The sequence below is a fragment of the Pristiophorus japonicus genome, chromosome 12 (assembly GCF_044704955.1).
Source record: "Pristiophorus japonicus isolate sPriJap1 chromosome 12, sPriJap1.hap1, whole genome shotgun sequence".
In the NCBI taxonomy this organism is placed as follows: Eukaryota; Metazoa; Chordata; class Chondrichthyes; family Pristiophoridae; genus Pristiophorus; species Pristiophorus japonicus.
In genome coordinates, this window is record NC_091988.1 from 129,625,473 (window position 1) to 129,644,585 (window position 19,113).

Consider the following 19,113-nt stretch of genomic DNA (forward strand, 5'->3'; position numbering starts at 1 on the left):
TGATTGTATTAAATGGCGGAGCAGGCTCGATGGGGCGTATGGCCTAATCACGTTCATAACCTGGAACATCAATTCCCAAAATCATCCTGGTCACTCCTCTCTCCAATGTCCTTTTCAGTCGCAGAAATTTCAGCAAAGGGGCCATTTAGCCCATTGCGCTGAAACTAGCCCCTCACTGGAACGATCTACTCTAATTCATTTCACCGCTCTCCCTCATCCCATTAGCATGTTTTACCCTCCAAGTGCTTGTCTAATTCAGCTTCAATAGCCACTTGTGCGGTAATGCACTGCACTTTGAAGGATAGACCTCCAAAACTAGACAATATCCAGGACTGAGACTGAGCAGTGATTGATAACTGGTTCGAATAAGTTTCAACTGGCAGGCGCCCTTGAAATATTTGTTTGATTAACTTTGTTGCTTCACAAGAGGCCGGAACTCTTCAGTGATCAGTAATTGCGTTCAGATCCTTTTCCCATCTTTGCTAATAGACTCTCCTTCGTGCGGATGTTTGCTGTTTCCTGTTCCATTATGCATTACATTTGGTTTATCTGCACTAAAAACCATCTGATCAGACCAATTACTCAAGTCAGACTAAAATTAAATTGTTTTTAATTTGCTGAGCTTCTGGTCAGGGTTTATGCACAGGATCTATGGTGGCGAGAAAAGGTTTGAAAGAAAAGTAGGTGACGCCAGTCAGCTGTGGCTCAGGTTCTGGGCTCAAGTCCCACTCCAAAGACTTGAGCACATAATCTAGGCTGACACTCCAGTACAATACTGAGGGAGTGCTGCCCTGTCTGAGGTGCCGTCATTCGGATGAGACGTTAAGCTCTTTCAAAGAGTCGGCACAGACACGGTGGGCTGAATAGCCACCTTCTGTGCTGTAAGTTTCTATGAAATCACTATTTATCCTTCAACCAACATTACTAAAACAGATGATCTAGTCATTTATCTCATTGCTGTTTGTGGGACCTTGCTGTGCACAGATCAGCTCAGAGTTCACTTTTCACCAATCCCAACTGGTATGTTCAGATAAAATCACGATTGTGATGCTCCCCCAGAGTTGAATAGCCATTTGGGTAGATGATAACTACAGAACTGTGCCCCCAGCAAGAGCTGGCATCCAGAGGGGAGGGGAGAAAACTGGGACAGGGGGAGGGAGAAGGGGAAATATATGCAGGATATATACACCAACCACCGGAACATTGACTGGGCTGCTCCATCAGTAAAGATTTTGTTGCAATTGTTTCAACTCACTGGGGTCAAAGGAGCGAAGCTTTGGCCTAGTTGTAGCATTCGCATCTTCCCGGAGTCAGAATTCGGAGCTCACACCAGACAGTCCCGGTGAGTGGAGGCCTAACCCTGCCATCGGCTGGTTATAAAGATGGTAACGGCCATGGAAGGAGCGTTCACGTTGCGACTCGTCAGCCTGCGAATGTTCCCACCGCTCTCCGAGAGAAGAATGCAAAGATGCAACAACCGGGTTTACGAGGATATGGATGCCAAATGATCAAATGTTTTCAATGTTATCACAGTGACGTGGAATGGTCAAACTACGAGTGGATCTCCCATTGCTCGCAGTCTGGAGCATGGCCGCGATGTCCAGCGGCTCAAGGAGCTACAACTCTCTAATTAATTTGGTCCACTTAACGAGAAACCACACATTTGTAAATTTCTAAAGTCAATTGCAAATGCTTGTAAATTTCAGTCTCCAGGCTACTGTGTTACATCATTACTTATTGAAAACGCTGACCCAAGTCAGGGGCAGTGATCAGTCAACCTCTTGAATAGCTCCAAACTGTGTCTCAGCTTTTTTTAAAGTATGTTTTACATACGTTATGTGATGGGACATGCAGAAGCTCACCCTGCAGTACAAAGCTAGACTTCTTCGACTGCGTTTGGACTGAGCATTCTGAGTATTAGGGCGAAGTACTGATGGATAGCCAGCTGCATCTAGTGGTGGGAGCAACTCTGATATCGGATACGCTGAACAGCAGTGACGAGTGATCTACTGCATATTACTTGTTGAAATATCTGACCCCAGTCACGTGCAGTGAGCATTCAACCGCTCAACAGCAGCTGCTGACAGATACAAGCAAAAAGAATTCCAGAAAAATAATGAGATCGAGCTAAATCAATTAAATTTGGGGCTTTATTAAGATGCTACATAGCCAAACAGGATTGGTCATTACGGCATAGACTATTTAACTACTAATATTCATTGTATTCTCTCTGATAAACAGTTAATTATATACAAAATAGTTGCCCGACTGCTGTACTCCAATGTTGGATGATCAAAGCTGATAGTACACATCTAATTTCACTGTAGTGCCTAAGGCATATGTGGGGACGACTATCCCACAATGCAGTTCTCAGCAGCAATGGTCTTTAGTCAGTCCACCTAGCTCCCAAACGTGGCTTGAGCAAATAGCAGGTAACAGTACTCGACTTTAGTTACTTGTATTAAGTGTGAAATGAAATACAGAAGGTCCTTTATTATTTGTCAAATATAAGCATGGGACAACACCTTAAAGAATAAATGGATCTAGCCATTATTTTTTTTGTTGTATTTTCTTTCTAAACCCTGACGCGGACCACTTTGAAAGAGCGCACCGACAGAAACTATTCAATGCTTTTGCCTGTCGGGGCAGGAAAGGGCTCTCTTTAAAATATTACATGGAGTTGGTAGCCCCTCCTTCCCAGCCGCCCAGTCCAGTTGTACACACCGGATGGTAGAGGCAGCACCAGCATTCATACAGTGTATTTAAAAGAGGTAATCCTGCGACAGGTACCATAATCTAACATGATTAAAATGACACTTAGAATATGCCGTCACCACATTGAAATGTCTTGTTCTCCGTCATTCCCTCCCCCTCCCCCCACCCCTGCCCAATAGCCTGTGAGCTTTCTGCGCGTGCAACTTACTGTACAACTTTATAATTAACACAGGGTTTCTCCCGATTATCTTACTGTACTTGTTGTGCAAAGGGGTAACTGAAAGGCAAGAACCTGTGAGATGCTGTACATTAAAGTGTTTTTTTTTGTATTTTAATTTTTGATCATGAAATCATTTCTACCCCATGATATGGCAGATCAAACAAAAAAACAACCCAAGCTAACAGATCACCAGCATGCTGTCTCTCTCTACAACACCAGTTTTCCTATAATTGTCCCCAGGATAAAGAACAGGACAACCATGGCAATCATCCGAGCGGCAGGTCCTTCCTCTTTGATCATTGCACTCCTGGATGGATTGGGATTCCCCGCCTGAGGCACCCGCCTCATTCGCAGCCCGTCATCCTCCTGCAGTACACGGAAAGATTCAACAGATTCTTTAATCACCAGTTGGTACTCATTGAGGTGAATAGAAAACTTTACATTTCAAGCTCCCAGGGCAGGTGCAGCACGGGTTAGATACAGAGTAAAGCTCCCTCTACACTGTCCCATGAAACACTCCCAGGGCAGGTGCAGCACGGGTTAGATAGATACAGCGTAAAGCTCCCTCTACACTGTCCCATCAAACACTCCCAGGGCAGGTACAGCACGGGGTTAGATACAGAGTAAAGCTTCCTCGACATTGTCCCATCAAACACTTCCAGGGCAGGTACAGCACGTGTTAGGTACAGAATTAAGCTTCCCCTGCACTATCCCATCAAACATTCCCAGGGCAAGTTAGAGAGAATAAATCTCCCCTTACTCTATCCCAGCAATGTGGCACTGCTCCAAGCTAAGTTTGCCCCCGAATGCACCAGCAAGACATTTTTTTTCATTTTATTTGTATCAGGTTAAATGGGCTTTTACCATGTTTATGGGGTAGCCTGCAACAGCAGGGGGAGCAGGGTTGTTCTCCCCATCGTCCTGGTCAATATTGATCCCTCAACCAACATCATCATGTTGCGGTTTATGGGATCTTGCTGTGTGTAAATTGGTTGCTGTGTTTCCTACATTACAGCAGCGACTACACTTGAAAATTAAAGCGCTTTGGGATATAAAGGCACTGTATAAACGCACGTTCTTTCTGGTTTCCATCCAGGAAGCCTCACCTTTAACTGTTTGTTCTCCTCACGAAGTCTCTGAACCTCTGACTTGAGTATCCTGCAGTCATCCATCACTTTCCTCATGTCTGAATCATCCAAGGAAGAGCTGGTTGACTTTGACATCATGGAGGCTTCTGTTTTCAGTGAACTGGAAGTGACTTTATTGATCTCCAGCTCATGCTGCAGAAAGTGGTTAAGAAAAAAATTTAGAAAAAATGCCACCTTTTAATTTAAACCTATCTAAAATTACTTGGATTAGAATTAATATCCCCAAGTCAGTTGTGTTACAAGTTAGTGACGGGGAGATGGGGATTGTGCTGATTGTCAGTGGTAGCCTTCTTACCCCCATGTCTGGGTTCAAGCCCGGCTACAGGACTTGAGCACACAATCTTGGCTGAAACTCCCATGCAGTACTGAGCGAGTGCTGCATTGTTGGAGGTGTCATCTTCTAGATGAAATGACTGCCTATTCAGGGGAACTCTCAAGAGATCCCGTCAGCAAGGAGTTCTCCTCGTGTCCTGGTTAATGTTTATTCCTTAACCAACATCACCAAAAACAATTGAACTTGCCACTTGTCTCTGCTGTTTGTGGGAACTCTGTGGGTGCTTGTATTGGCTACAAAACTACACAAAATAATAATTCCCAAGCCGCGAAGCACTTTGGGATGTTATGATGCGAAAGGCGCTATATAAATGCAAGTTCTTTCTTCCATTGAGGCAAAGGGCGGACAGTTCCCTCCTCTCCCAACTCAAGCATCAGACCGTCCCCCAGGACAAGCACGGAGCTCCCCTGTACTAGTCCAGAGAGACGACTACACCACTGACACTTGCCATACCAGACACCCCGTGGCCTCGGAGAATGGGGATGGGAGGGGGTCAGATGGGGGGTTCAAGCACTGCAGACTGAACAATGCTCTAGGGCTAACTATGCTTGTTCACCGAGACCCTCAGCCGGTTTATCTCTCGTGTCTGGGCTGGTTGAACTCCAGCCCAGACAGCCTGTCCGATGCTGCTGAAAAATGGTCAGCAGCTTGAGCAACTGGGGCGACAGAGGAATCCTGTGGGGTGCGTCCCATGCCTTCTCCCTGCCCCGCCCGTCATCAAATCCCACTCGGCACTGAAAACGGAAGGTAGGGTGCTGGAACTCCAATAAAAGCAGGAAGTGCTAGAAATGGAGAGCAAGAGCCGTCAGCAGCTGAACGAGGAATGAGAGGCTGACGTTTTGGACCTTTCACCATGGCGTTAGCAGGCACCGACCATGGTGTCTTGCCAGCATTTGAGGCTTTTATTTTGAATCAAATGTTTTTGTAAAAAAAAGTTATAGCACTTGTAGTGGAACTGTCAGAGGTGCAGGAAAAAGACTGGAAAGTGGAAGTGATGAACACTGGGCTGAATTCTTTGCTATTGGCTTGGCTAAGGACAATCACAAGGCTCAGTTTGGAACGGGCACACTCCATTTAGTTTTCAGGTGAATCGCATGCCTTATGGGTATCACTACAGACGATTTTAGTGAGTCTTCACACACAGCCGTGCGCACAAGCACTCATTTAGTACACAAGGTATCTGCAATGGACCTTGAACAGAGAGTATTTGTTCTCATGCACAGATACATTGAGGCAAGGGTAGGGATGCCATGATAGAGATGTTCGACATTACAATTAATGTTGCACGAACAAACCTAATGTGTTGTGAACTACAATATCTAAAATCTTGTACTTTCGCTGATCATGTGTTCCGTAATATATCGGGACACTGGGGAGGTTTGCAAAGCCACAACTGCCCAGTTGAAGCAGTTCTTTTTTTTTTTAAAAAACAGCACACTGCAGATCACCAACTCTTTATGGGGAAGGGTGACAGAGGGGTGGAACATCATAGAGTGATGAGATTCCTCACACACTGCAGAGTAGATTATACATCAACTCTGAGGAGAGGGGACCACTTTCAGGAATGCTGAAACATAGATAGGAGTTGTGGTCAGGGCCTGTGACATTCTTGCATTGAGCTCCTGATTTCCTCAGTGGGCAGCTTCACTGTGCAGGCCAGGGGGAGAGGAAAGAGTATGACAGGAGGAGCAGCTGCAGTAAAACATGGCCCTTTCAGTTGTGGTGTGGAAGCTGGGATAACCTCTCTCCAAATAGCATTCTCTTACTTCCTGCTCCTGGAGAGCAAGAAAAGGAGAAGGATTTTCCAGACTGGTCCTAGGGCGCGAATGGAGGCCCAGAGAGGTTCGAAGCAGAAAAGCCTGCAAGGGTCGCAGGTGCATGAGAGGAGGGCAGGGATTCCCCATCTCTTGGGACTGTATTGCGAGGCCCCACTAATATAAGCAAATATTATATGATGGGTTTGTATTCTTTAAGCCAGGATTGGGATATGGGTCCGGGAGAAACTAGCTGTTATGGGCAGCTTTTCCAATAGATTCACACCATTTGAACGAGAGTGACAGTGGACCATGTGATGTGAAGAGCATCATCATCATCATCATAGGCAGTCCCTCAGAATCGAGGAAGACTTGCTTCCACTCTTAACATGAGTTCTTAGGTGGCTGAACAGTCCAATACGAGAACCACAGCCTGTCACTGTAAGAGTCATTGAGGGAAGGGGTGGCTTGGACAGGTTTGCCACACGCTCTTTCCGCTGCCTGCGCTTGATTTCTGCATGCTCTCAGTGATCAGACTGGAGGTGCTTAGTGCCCTCCCAGATGCACTTCCTCCACTTAGGGCGGTCTTTAGCCAGGGACTCCCAGGTGAAGAGCAGCAGTACTGGGATGACGTCTGTGTGTATTGTAGGTGAATATCACAGCACGTGGAAATTAGGTATCATGACATCAGTACTCCCGGGAACTGGTTAGGGCAAACTGATCAGTCCAAAACAACACTCATCTCATAACCATGAAAGTTGACATCACTTTCCTTACATTTCTCTTTTTGTGCACTGGACGCCACTGGAACATTGAGAGAAAACGGTGCAGCGTTAAAACATTAAATAGAACAGCACCGTTTCAAATTCTGTGACAATAAGTATCACCCCCTCCACACTGATATTGTACGCATGTAATTTTTTATAAACAACTGGTATTTTTAATGTAGTGATGAAAATTTGACACCGATCCGCATAAGTAGAAATTAGCGCAGGTGACCAAAAGCTTGGTCAGAGGTATATTTTAAGGAGCATCTTGAAGGAGGAAAGAGAGGGAGAGAGGTTTAGATAGGGAGTTCCAGAGCTTGGGGCCAAGGCAACAAAAGGCACGGCCACCAATGGTTGAGCGATTATAATCAGGGATGCTCAGTAGGGCAGAATTAGAAGAGCGCAGACATCTCGGGGCGGGGGGGTTGTGGGGCTGGAGGAGATTACAGAGATAGGGAGGTGTGAGGGCCATGGAGGGATTTGAAAAGGAGGATGAAAATTTTGAAATCGAGGCATTGCTTAACTGGAAGCCAATGTAGGTTAGCGAGCACAGGGGGTGATGTGAGAGCAGGACTTGGTGCGAGTTGAGACACGGGCTGCTGAGTTTTGGATCACCTCTAGTTTACGTAGGGTAGAATGCGTGTGCAAACGAGAAGCACTTCACAGGGTCAGTTCTAGGCAGGAGTTCCTGGTCACGTTTTGGGTGAATTAAAGGCACTTTTAATAGATTTTTCATAGAATCCTACAGCACAGAACGAGGCCATTAAGCCCACCGTGCTTATGCCAGCTCTGTGAAAGAGCTATCCGATTAGTTCCACTCCCCTGCTTTCTCTCTCTCTCTCCATAGCCCTGCAAATCTTTCCTTTTCAAGTATTTTTGTTAGAGATTTCTGCCCACTGCAGTGCTGACAAATTCTCCCGAATCGGTTTTCACTCTGGGTGTCTTCAATCTCAAACATTGTAACTTATTCTCATTCCGTCTTGCCCATTTACTATGCTCAAGCTGCTGACTGGAGCCACCACCAGCCCTTCAGTATGTGGGGGCCTGGGGCGACACCAGGCTATTCGACCCAGCATGTCAGAGCTGTCCTCACCTGACGCCCACATGCGTGCACTTTCCTTCCGGGGTGACCAGGCTGTGCTTTGCGTTTCAGGGGTGCAGAGTTACCAGTGGATGCCACGGGTGCTGCTCCAGCTGAGATGGTAACTCAGCAGAGTCTGTGGGGTGGACTCGGGGGCCGCTTGGTTTGTATGACTCGGTACCACACGGTGCTCACTGGGCATTCTAGAAGACGGCTTCTCGAGTGTGGGTCCAATCTAAGCTCTGAACCTTCTGATAACAGACTGCATTGATGCACGGCTTATCACAGAGACAGCAGCCACATACGAATCGTACCTTGTAGGCTAAATCTATCCTGCTGGGTAAGGACATGGCTTCGAGCACGAGACTTGCTCCTAAACTAGAGACTGCAACAGCCAACTTCAGTTTAGGACACATTGCAGGATCGGACAGTCGGTGGAAACCTGTGCACACCGAGTTCTGGATATTAATGGGTATGCTAGAGTTTTTGTGAAATCCACAAATCGTAAAATTCCACTGCAGAAAAGCATACACCAAATTTAACAATATTTTTTTTTATAAAGCACTTGTGGTGGTGGGGGGTGGTATCCAAGACTAGGGGCCATCAATAGAAGATAGTCACTAATAAATCCAATAGGGAATTCAGGAGAAACTTCTTTACCCAGAGAGTGGTGAGAATGTGGAACTCGCTACCACTGGGAGTAGTTGAGGCAAATAGTATTAATGGATTTAAGGGGAAGTTAGACAAGTACATGAGGGATAAAGGAATAGGGTGAGATGAAGAGGAGTGGGAGAAGGTTCATGTGGAGCATAAACGTGGTCACAAACCTGCTGGGCTGAGTGGCCTATTTCTGTGCTGTAAATAATATGTAATTGGACCAGACGGGATATACTACTGACTGCAGTCCAATCCATTCTTGTATTGTCCCAAACGTCAATATATATGACATCAAGACGGGAATGGGTATCTGCTAGTAACACAAAGTGACAGTTCTTTGTAATGTGGCCCCTCGTCATGCTCCACCTGTGAGCGACATAAAACGGTAATCTGACTCACATGGGTGAACATGCCCCACTATCAGGGCGCATTTCATGGCTGGTTTCAAAGATGTCCAATTGCTATGCTGATGAACCAATACAGTTCTGTGAATTTACTACTGATCAAGTTACTTAAAGTAAGATTTCAGTGTGCTTTTCAGATGACTGACCTTTCTGACCCCCTCTGACAAAGGTTTTATCAATGAGAAAGCCCTGATGGTTTGGTTAAACTGCCCCACCATTCACTAAACATGGCAGATTTTAACAGTTGATTTGACGTCTGCTGGAGGATTTTTGGGTTACTTGTTATCTTGTTTTTATGGCAATTTTTTGGCATTCTCTCCTCTGCCATGTCTGGGCAGGCAAACAATCTCTACCAATGATCCCTGTAAGCTGAGCTTTGTTGTGCGTGGCCTGTTTCTTTCAATGCATGGCCCATCTAAATTTCTGCGCATGCTCGGCATTTCAATATAAAAGCCTGTGAGTGGCCCGTGCGGGACCTTGTAGATAACTGTGCGGCACACAGCTTAGGGAGAACATTGATCTCTGCCCAATCCTCGCCTCGCGTTGTTCTCGGGGAAGCCACTTAAGTGGGCCTAACCCCCAGCTTTCTCCCCCATCTCCCACTGTGGAAAGCTCCCCTCAGCCTGCCCTTCAATCCATTCAATGTCACCAATGCCGATTGCTCCCCTTGAGGCTTATTCACCACTCTCAAAACTTTCAGTCTCAATATTATAATGGCACATCTTTTCAAAGTGAAATAATGCATTCTCAATAGTTAAACAGCCTTGAAGGCACATTTAACAGTACGTGAAGTGCCGAGTTTCTGTGCTGGCAACAGCAGAGCGAAGTTAGTGTATCCACAAGAGGTTCCAATTATTACCATACACGCCATCGTAAACTGCCACCTGAGCCAGGTGTCCAAGGCCAGCTTCCAGTGCTGGTACGCCACAGGTGACCACGGTGGTTAAAGGTGGGCGAGCAGGTAGTAGGAGTAACTCAGGTCAGCAGGAAATGCGCGGCAATGGACAAAGGCAGAGCAGACTCTGCCCGCACCAATGCTCAGATTCCAGGGTTTGCTATGCCCTCCTAACGATGGCCAGCAGTGTGCTGTAAACATTTGCACAGTTCTGTAAGTATAAGAGTTTTTTTGCTGGTGCATTGGAGCCACAAAGCAATTTGTGTAAAAATTAGACCGAGCTACGTCTCAGTTAATTATCCAATTGCTACCAAAGATAAAATACCCACTCGCCACTTTCTAACTTCTCCAGATGCCCACTGCTGCAACAAAGATGCCAGAGTCAAAATCATGTGCGCGATCTGCAGGAGTTGCTGATCTGCCCCTATCTACTCAACGGGAAAATCATCAGGGCCAGACCCCCCCACCCATGCAGGGCCCTTTAAAACTTACCGTTTTCTCGTTCTCGGAGGGCAGCTCAAAGACGCACCGCAGCTTGGAGTCCATTAAATCATCGGGCTTCGCTTCTTTCCACTGTAAAGAATCAAGAGTAAACGCATTTAGCACTTAATCACATTTCCAATGCCTTGTAGACTGGGGCACCGAGGTGAGCAGCTGCTCCTAATCCATTTCTCACGTGGGAGGTCTGTTTCACTAGGAAATGGGAAGTCTGGAGAATTTCACAGAGCTCAGCGTGGTGTTTGATGGGAGCCCAGCCTGGCGATTCGACAGATGGCATCATTACTCACCGACGGTCATCCATTTTCAGCTGTACGCGGCTCCCCAGGATTTCCTGCTTGCAAGCCAGAAAATCTCTCATACAAGGGGCAGCTGGCTCAAGACCAGCGTATAGAGCAACCTGAATAGGGACTGAAGTATTGTACACACATTGACAGAAATTCACACACAAGCCCCCAATACACACAAACTGAGAAATGCAGTAACAGATAGAAAGCTGCTAATTCTGAATGTAATTGATGAGTCAGTGAAGGGTTGTTTTATATGCAGCACTGGTCATGCTCCTCTGTAATGGAGGAGTCCATCCGACTGTAGTCCTGCTTATACAAAAGATTGTTTTTCTCATCTGATCAACTGGGTTCCAGTAAAAAGCTTTCCCCACAGGGGGCTGCAGCCAAACAGGTTTAAGGCCACGCAGCGGTGTAATTCACTGCACCGTGGAGCAGATGCGGATCTGCAACTTCACACAGGGAGCTGTTTAACTGGAGCTTCAGGAAGGAGGGGCGAGGAGCAGCTGCTTCTCCACAGGACCAGGGATAAGTCAGAGGACAGGAGACCCTCGGGTTCCTCATGCACTTCCAAATGACCTACTCAGCAGCGGCAGATAGGGGCCTGGAAACTGGTGATGGGGGAAAGAGAGACAGTAGGAGATTGTGAAAAGGAATAGATCGGGGAAGGAGAAGAGCGGGGGCGATGTAGGACAGTGGCGGGGAAAGAGGAAAGGAAGGGGGCACGCTGGGAGCGCAAATTAGACCCCCTTTGAAAGGGACCTCGCTGGTGCCAGTGGTCCTTGTTGGGAATTCCTAGTCCATGGATGGCAGCTGAAAACAGGATCACGCTCAGCTGTGATGCCTACATGGTGGAATAGGCAGGTAACACTCAATGCTTTAGCTCACATTTGGCAAATATACCAAAGGTAGCTGGTATCAGGGGCACTGCAAGAGCTAGACACGGATGGAGAAAATGGAGGGGAGGGGGAGGGGGAGGGGGAAAAAACATGATTTTTATTAACAAAAGCTAGCATCAATTTTCAACTGCAAGAGCTTCCGGATTGGGAAGAAAATCTACTTTTCGGGTGTGACATCTACCCAACTTACGCTGCTTTGGAGGGAGTCTGTGGCCAGAATGTGAGTAATCATGAACTCCAATACTCTAAGTGCTGGGATTAGATACCCACTCCCAGTATACGGAGTCTGCAGCTTGCTGTTGGGCATTCACTCCTGCTGCATAACATCACAGGCAGAAAGGGTCACTAAAGTGGCAATGTCGTGTCCAACCTGCTTCATGAGGATTCACCAAGTCATGCCCTGAACATTAATAGCTGCCTTGTAACCTGCTCTGTCCCACTGTTGTTGGATATCCTTGCATTCAGTGCACAGCTGCCACATTTCATTGTCATCTTTTAAGATGTTTTTTTTATCTGCAAAGAAAGGCAGTCACTTCTGACATAGCGCCTGCTATTAACAATTTTTCTGCTCTGTACAATTCCCTCACCAAACAATGAACCTCTTCATTGTGATCTTAAAAAGACATAGCTCCACCTTAGTGCAAATAATAATGCATTGTGCATCAGATGGCCTCTCACTCTGCCCTCATAAAACAGCACAATTTATCATGAGCAACTCCTTGCCAGTATATATAAAATAACACCTAGTCGATCACATTTTAATCTTTGAGGAATGATAAAGTCTTTAATTGTATTTTGTTGAGGTATATAGTTAATACTTAACATAGCTGTTTCCCTCCCCGTGCAGTTGACTCAACTTGAAGCGATGTCAGCTGTAGAACTGAATCTAACTTATGTTTACGTTACACAATCAGTGGATTAGAGGTTTTAAACTTATACACTCAGGGCTACAATACCCAGTGCTTCAACTCTTACTTATGATGCCAACAATTCAGCTCCAAGAATATCTTATATAAAATACACTTGATAAAACACTCGGGATAAAGGTGAGGCATATCAATGCTGGGGAACACTTAAAAATAAATTGTTGCCATTCATTGCCAGCATCAAGCACTCCCCAAGTCAGGTGCAGTGCAGGTTAAATGAGAAATAAAGCTCCCTCTATACTGTCTCAACATTGTTTCTCAACCACAATTTTAAAAGCATCTCTGACTGCACTGTGATATTTCAGCCACTCTTGTAGCCGTGCTAAGCGAGACGGTTCTAATCTTGCAGATGAAACTAAGTTATCAGACACTAATGTTGTGCAGATGGGAACAGGAAGTTACAAAGGGACATAGACAGACTAAATGAGTGAGTGGCAAAGTGAGCTCAATGTTGGAAAGTGAGGTCATCCACCTTGGATCAAAGACGACAAATCAGAATATGTACTTAATGACGAGAGTCTCGGCACTGAGGAGGAAAGGAATGTGTGTCCCCAGGTACACAAACCACTAAGTACAAACATAGGTACAAAAATCAAAACAGGCTAATGGCTGTTGGTCTTTATCTCAAGGGGGCTGGAAGATAAAAGTGAGGAAGTGATGCTTCAGTTGTATAGACCGTTGGTCAGACCCCATCTGGAGCACTGCTATCACTGGGCACCTCAGGAGAGAGATATTGGCCTTGGAAGGGGTGCAGTGCAGATACATCCAAATGATACCGAGACTAAGGGGGCTGAATTATGAGGACAGGTTGCATAAACTTGGCTTATATTCCCTGGAGTTTAGAAGCTTAAGGGGTGGTCTCATTGAGGAGAAAAATGCTCGTCAGGTTAGATAGAGAAATTATTTCTCTGGGGGAATGGGGAATTCAGAATAAGAGCTTAACCTTGAACATAGAGTTAGGACATTCAGGGGTGAAATCAAAGTGTAATGGAAATGTGGAATTCTCTCCCCCCAGTAGGCTGTGGATTCTGGGGACAACTTTCTCATTAAGCTGCGAGGCTGTGGTCTGGAGGTCCCGTGCAGGCCTCTCACCTGCGCAAAGATTTGAATGGGCTGCGCAGCCAGTTAAAGGGCCTGCACAAAAAATTACAGGGAACATTGCTGGGGGTTCAAAAGAAATTTTCCAGACTGAAATCACCATTCAACCCCATGAAATGGCGTCTAAAGACACAGTGTAGTTATAAAAGCTAGATACATACTACTGCTTCCATGTCCTGGTAGTCCGGTGGAGCAAACATGGACTGCACCATAAATTTGTGCTTGCTTTTCTCATTAGGGTCATAGTCAAATGGTTGCAGCATCACTGTGAAAAGAAAAAGGAAGACTTCTGTTAGAACATAGGAGTGCACTGTTCCAATTACTGCCATTACTCTCCCTTTGTGGCACTGGCTCCTCCACGACAACTACCCAGAGGGTAGCAAGCTCAACTGGCAAGCAGATATGACCTGCACCTTAGCCTCTTGCTGCTGCTCCCTTCTCTGGGAAGAGATTCCCATTAGGGGGTCATGTCAGAAGATTCTCAACAGCAAACTAACTTTAAAGCTGCAATGCTTTGACTTGCTGAACGTGTGTGTCAGTTTGTTGGAACACAGATCACATCTGGAGTACGGTGTACAGGTTTGGTCTCCTTACCAAAGGCTCGCCTTCGAGGGACGAAGGTTACACCGGACTGATTCCTGGATTGTCCTAGGAGTAAAGATTGAGGAGACTACACCTATAATCCCCAGAATTTAGAAGAATGAGAGATGATCTCATTGAAACATATAAAATTCTAATGTGGCCCGACAGGATAGATGCTGGGAGGATGTTTCCCTCGGCTGGGGAGTCTATAACAGAGGTTCCCAAACTGTGGAACGCGTACCCCTAGGGGTGAGAGCAAGACATCTCTGGGGGTGGGGGATACACGGGAGAAATAGTCGAATAGTGGATTTTATTTGTTCATTATTTTATTTATTTACTTCATTTCTGCAATAAGCTGAGATGAAGTTTTAAAACTCTGTGGGAATTTGTTGTATAAAATAGTTAATTTACTTCAAAATGTACCATTGAGAATACAGATACAGAGACACGATTATGTACAGAGTCCTCACCTCCAAATCGCTATACGTGGTTTCAATTGCCCTGCAGCTGCCCAGTCTAAAGCCTGTATGCTGGTAGGGGTACGTGGGAAGCTGGTAGATCTGAAAGGGGGTACGCAATAATTAAAGTTTGGGAACCTCTGGTCTGGGAATAGGGCTTACAGTCTCAGAATAAGGCCATTTAGGACTGAGTGGAGGAGGAATTGCTTGACTCAAAGGGTTGTAAACCTTGGCATTCTCTACCCCAAAGAGCTGTGGATTCTCATTGAATGTGCTCAAGACAGAGATCGATACAATTTTGGATATTAATGGAATCAAGGGATATGGGGACAGCGCAGGAAGGTGGAGATTAGGTAGATCAGCCATGATCTTATTGAATGGTAGAGCAGGCTTGAGGGACCATATGGCCTACTCCTGTTCCTATTTCTGGTGCTCTGAAGGTAAAGCGATTGGCGCATGAATTCCCAGACATTCAATGAAAATATAAATATATATTTCTTTTTTACAAAATAAGTGGGAGAGAGAACCAACCGTGCACGTCAGGATCTAGTTGGCAACCTGGGCTCAGTAGTTGAACACATGGGAGAAGTGCCTGCTCTGTTGCAGGCTCCAGGCAGTACCGGTCCACAGCCACAAGTCTGGACACATTACTTAAAACTCCCTGAGCATCAATTGGGGCAGAAATCCCGGCCTCCCAGGTCCGTACGAAGTTTCTATGGACCTGGGAAGGCATTGGAAAAGCCGGTTTTCAGCGCGCAATGCACATGCGCTGAAAACCGGCTTTTCCGATCTGTCAAGCTGGAGCTGGACAGATCCTCCGTATCTTCACATCCAGGACATTCACAAGGGTATTTCTTCATAAGTCAAGCCCTTCATCCCATAAGCAAAACGAGTTTGAGAGAAAGGGAGCGAGATGTGCAGCCAAGAGACAGTGCATGGATCTTTCGAATTGATAAATCGGCACTGACTACTGAAGAACTATAATAACCACCTCGGGCAAAACCATGGCACTGTGGAGCAAGAATGAGGACAAGTAAATATGTAGTAAGGAATGTCACAACTGGGGAACTGACGGGCGTCTCGCAATTGCAACCGAGAGTGTTACAAATGTGCGCTGCCTCCCAGGTGAATCTTTGGAATTCTCTACCCCTGGGAGCTGTGGAAGCTCAGTCATTGAGTATACTCAAGATGGAGATTGATTGAATTTTGGGTATTCAGCGATTCAAGGGATACGGGGACAGTGCAGGAAGGTGGAGTTGAGGTAGATGGTCAGGCATGATTTTATTGAATGGCGAAGCAGGCTCGAGGGTACGGGATATGCCAGTCCAGTTGGAGAGAGAAAAGAGAAACAGCCAAAAGTTGTGGCTCTGATTGGAGCCAATGGCATAGGACAAATTGAACTGGAGCCCTGCAACGGTAGTTTCAACAAATAGAAGATAGACTAAAGAGCAAGGTAGTAAAAGAGGATTACTAGGGTACGATAGCCTTGAGGTTATGCTACTGGAATAGCTACCTAGAGGTTGGGAGTTCAGATGTCACCATGACCATCTCTGTGAAATGGAATTCAATAAATCTGCTCAGTTATGATAAAACCCCAACTGGCTCATTAAAGAGTAGGGTTTGGCCTTTTGGGACAATGGTACCAGCTCTGGGCTAGGGAAACCTGCCATAGGAAGGTTTGAGCTGTATGTAAATATACCAGGTGAATAACATTGATGAGCTGGATAGGTATGATGTACGAGCATTAATAGAGATGTGGCTTAGGCTAGGGCAGGAATGGTTACAAAATATTCAGGAGGGATAGACAGAAAAAAAGCAAGGGCAGGGAAGTAGTGTTAATAAAGCTATCAATCACTGTGCAAGAATGTCCTAGGGGGATTGTGTTAAGACAGAATCCATATGGATAAAGTTAAGAAATAGCACAGTCTTTGGCATGTATTTAAAGTCCCCTAACAGTGGAAATGTGTGTCAGCTGTGACTCAGTGGGTGGCACACTTGCCTCTGAGTCAGAAGGTTGTGGGTTCAAGTCCCACTCCAGGAACTTGAGCACATAAATCTAGGCTGACACTCCAGTGCAGTGCTGAGGGACTGTCAGAGGTGCCTTTTCTTTCTGATGAGACATTAAACCCCCTCAGGTGGACGTAAACGATCCCATGGCATTATTTCGAAGAGCAGAAGAGTTATCCCCGGTGTCCTGGCCAATATTTATCCCTCAATCAACAGAACAAAAACAGATTATCTGGTTATCACATTGCTGTTTGTGAGAGCTTGCTTGTGCGCAAGTTGGCTGCCACGTTTCCCACATTACAACAGTGACTACACTCCGAAAGTACTTCATTGACTATAAAGTGCTGAGACATCCGGTGGTGGTGAAAGGCGCTATAGAAATGCAAGTCTTTCTTTCTTTGAGATATGACGGGAGATCTGGAGACCGGTTCAGAGAGATATACAACAGGGAAATAACTACCCAGAATTTACTGGGAAAATACTTTAGTGTGTAAATAACCCAGCAATTTGTGGCGAGGAAGAGATACCCCACGAGTTGCGAATCGCTGCATGTTACTGGACCATTTGTGCTGCTCTGCCATTAGCTTCGCGAAATCAGGAGCTCATCGACAACCTCCATGAGTTTCAAGAAATTGCTGTATTTGCGCTGTTAAAACTAATTAAACATGCCACAGAAAGTTTGGGCTGGTACTTAACGAACCTTTTAATGATGCAACGCCACTCAACCTCTCTGGCCCAGAAAGGGAATTAAAACTGCGGGGTCTCCTTCCTGCAGGTAGTAAATTGTTGAAGTTTTTAAAATTTTACTTAAAAAAAACTTCCTTTTTCTCTTTCTCGCTCAATCCAATCTTTCTTTACCTCTCTATTTCTCTTTCTGCACCTAATTTGACTCAAATTCCCCTTATTTCCTTCGCCATCGTTTGTTTCTTTCTCCATCCGTAAATCTTATTGGTTAAGGAGATAGGCTGTTGGTTCCGTCATTCACTAAGGTCCCAGATGCCCCTTCCCAGCTCGCACGGCCAGGAATTTGTCGTGCAAAAGTTTTACAAGGTGAAGGGCGAGGAAAAAAATCCAACAAACGGACCAGCTAATTCTGTTCCAATATTGGGCGATTTTAACTAAGAGACTGGAGTAAAGATAATGTCTGTGGTCACAAAGTGGGGAATGCTTCTTGGAACAAACTGCTTCCAAGATAATTGTGTCTAGCCCAGTAGGCATTATTTGATTTAGTTCTGAAAAATGAAGAGGGCCAAATATAGAGATAGAATAACTGGGAAATAGCAACTAATTAAATTGGAAATCTTAATGTTTAATGTCAAAACAGAAAAGGAAAATGAAGAGTCAAAGATAAGGATGGAGTTGAAAAAGGAAAAGTTCAATGGGACAAGAAGGATCTGGCCCAGAATAACTGGGCAGAACAATAAGCAAATAGGTTGACAAATCAGCAATGGGAATTCGTCAAAACACAAGATGGATGCAGTATAAAATAACTAGATCAATAAAAAGGTGAAAAGGAGTCTTGTGGATATAGAGATATTAACACTAAACTTAAAATTAAAAGGGGGCATGTGATAAAATCAGGGCTAACAATAATCAAGACAATCCTGAGGAATACAGGCAATGCAGTTCGGAGGTGAAGTGGGAGATTAGAAGGGCTAAAAAGGAATCTTAAAAAAAGGCTGGCATATCATAACACAAAATAGCAAAAGACTTTTAAGAAAATAAAGTACTTTTGACGTATAGTCACTCTTGTGATTTAGGGAAACACGGAAACCAATTTGAGCACAGCATGATCTCACAAACAGCAATGTGATAAATGACCAAATAATCTGTTCAGTGATTTTGGTTGAGGGATAAATATTGGCCAGGACACTGGAGAGATCTCCCCTTAGAATAATGCAATGGGATCGTTTATGTCCAACTAAGAGGGCAGATGGTGCCTCGATTTAACATCTCATACTCTGACAGTACAGCACTTCCTTAGTACTGCACTGGAGTGTCAGCCTGGATTATGTGTTCTAGTCCCTGGAGTGGGATTTGAAGCCAAAATCTTTTGACTCAAACCTGAGCTAAGGCTGAAACTTAAAAATATGAAAAGCAAAAAAATGGTTAAAGAGAGGGTATGACTGCTCAGGAATGAAGGGAGGTGGGAAAAGAAGCATGAATTATGGAGATGAAAGTATGGTGGAGATATTAAACATAACTTGCATCAGTTATTTTTTTTTACAAATGTTGGTACAAGTGAGAATGTAGGTGCATTAGAGAACGATATGGAACAATTGTTGGAGATAATTGCAGAAAAGGAATTGGTTGTGCAAAAATAAGCAGAGCACAAGATGGATAAGTCATAGAATGGTAACAGCACAGAAGGCAGCCATTCGAC

The 19,113-nt window shown here is 45.2% G+C and overlaps 1 protein-coding gene across 2 annotated transcripts in view; it reads right to left on the minus strand.

Moving 5' to 3' along the window:
• Positions 1–2,132: 2,132 nt before the first annotated feature.
• The window catches only part of vapb (VAMP (vesicle-associated membrane protein)-associated protein B and C), a 131,127-nt gene continuing 114,146 nt past the window's right edge, over positions 2,133–19,113 (minus strand). The window contains exons 3-7 of one of the 2 annotated variants that reach the window (XM_070895927.1): positions 13,845–13,948; positions 10,468–10,548; positions 6,949–6,975; positions 4,042–4,215; positions 2,133–3,301 (exon numbers count right to left, since the gene is read on the minus strand). In XM_070895927.1, coding sequence (XP_070752028.1) covers positions 3,143–3,301; positions 4,042–4,215; positions 6,949–6,975; positions 10,468–10,548; positions 13,845–13,948 — 545 coding nt within the window. In that variant the 3' untranslated portion in view covers positions 2,133–3,142. The remainder of the gene's footprint in view (positions 3,302–4,041; positions 4,216–6,948; positions 6,976–10,467; positions 10,549–13,844; positions 13,949–19,113) is intronic. The other variant, XM_070895928.1, reaches the window with a different exon arrangement.